At 60.0% G+C, this 1021-nt stretch overlaps 1 protein-coding gene across 1 annotated transcript; it reads right to left on the reverse strand.

The window, feature by feature from the left end:
• Window positions 1-314: 314 nt before the first annotated feature.
• Window positions 315-1001, reverse strand: AURANDRAFT_69024 (hypothetical protein; the record flags this gene model as incomplete). The annotated part of the gene is made up of 1 exon (XM_009044769.1): window positions 315-1001. The coding sequence occupies one exon, from the start codon at window positions 999-1001 to the stop codon at window positions 315-317; it is 687 nt and encodes a 228-aa protein (XP_009043017.1).
• Window positions 1002-1021: the final 20 nt, after the last annotated feature.

Consider the following 1021-nt stretch of genomic DNA (forward strand, 5'->3'; position numbering starts at 1 on the left):
GCNCACGTTCCAGGTTACTCAAGTACGAGATATATCTTCTGTCTCTCTCCTCTTAGAGAGAGATACCCCAAACTAGGGTAACAAGAAACGTTGATGTCGACGTTACGGGGGAGTGCAGTGTCATCTCCATAGTGTGACGTAAGGAAATTTTTTAATTTGAGTAAATTGAGAGATATGTGTATCACGGTCAATTGTGATATTAGCAGAACCACCAGAAACATCAATTAGAGGTGTCATAATTGTTGTTTGAGCAAGAAGGGAAGGGGTGTGGCCAGTCGACGCCGCCCGTGACGAGGTTCTCCACGACCCAGCGCTCAACAAGGGGCGAGTTCAAGACCTCGAGGACGCTCGCGTCGTCGTTCGGTCCGAATCGCGCGTCGACTTGCAGGGGGAGCGTCGAGTCCTCGGACCCGCTGTAGAGGACCACGGGACGCGTCAGACGCGGCAGCACGCGGTTCACGAAGAAGCGGATCGCGTCGCCGCCCGTAGAAGTTGCGGTTCCCGAGCCACACGGTCCGTGGGACCCTCCGCCGCCGGACGAGGTACGTCCGGAAACCGCACGTCCCGTTCTCTCGAAAGATGATCCAGTCGCAGAGCGAGGCGACACCAAAGTCCGGGACGCCGACGCGCGGATGCCGCGTCGTGTGGAGCGCCCGCCAACTGAGGTTGCCGGGACTCCAGTTTCTGAGTTTCTCGCTGAGATTGAATTCATTCGGTGATGTCGGCGCGTCGGGAACCGGAGCCGGCGGCGCGTCGTAGACTTTGAGGAGGTGGGTCGTCTCGTTTTTGGCCGCGAGGAGGTGGGTCATGGTCTGGAACCACTCGCGGGACGCGGCCGATGCCGGTGGATGCGCCGCTCGTCCGAGTAGTCGAGGCGGACGAAGAGGCAGTCCACGCGTTCGCAAGCGGCGCGTGAGTCGAAAAATCGCGCGCCGCGCCGCCCCGGCGGTATCAGCGACACCGCCGACGCATTTCGCACGCATGTCTCGTCGACGGCCCATTTCCCGAACGCCGTCTTCCG

Source organism: Aureococcus anophagefferens (assembly GCF_000186865.1).
Source record: "Aureococcus anophagefferens unplaced genomic scaffold AURANscaffold_791, whole genome shotgun sequence".
In the NCBI taxonomy this organism is placed as follows: Eukaryota; class Pelagophyceae; order Pelagomonadales; family Pelagomonadaceae; genus Aureococcus; species Aureococcus anophagefferens.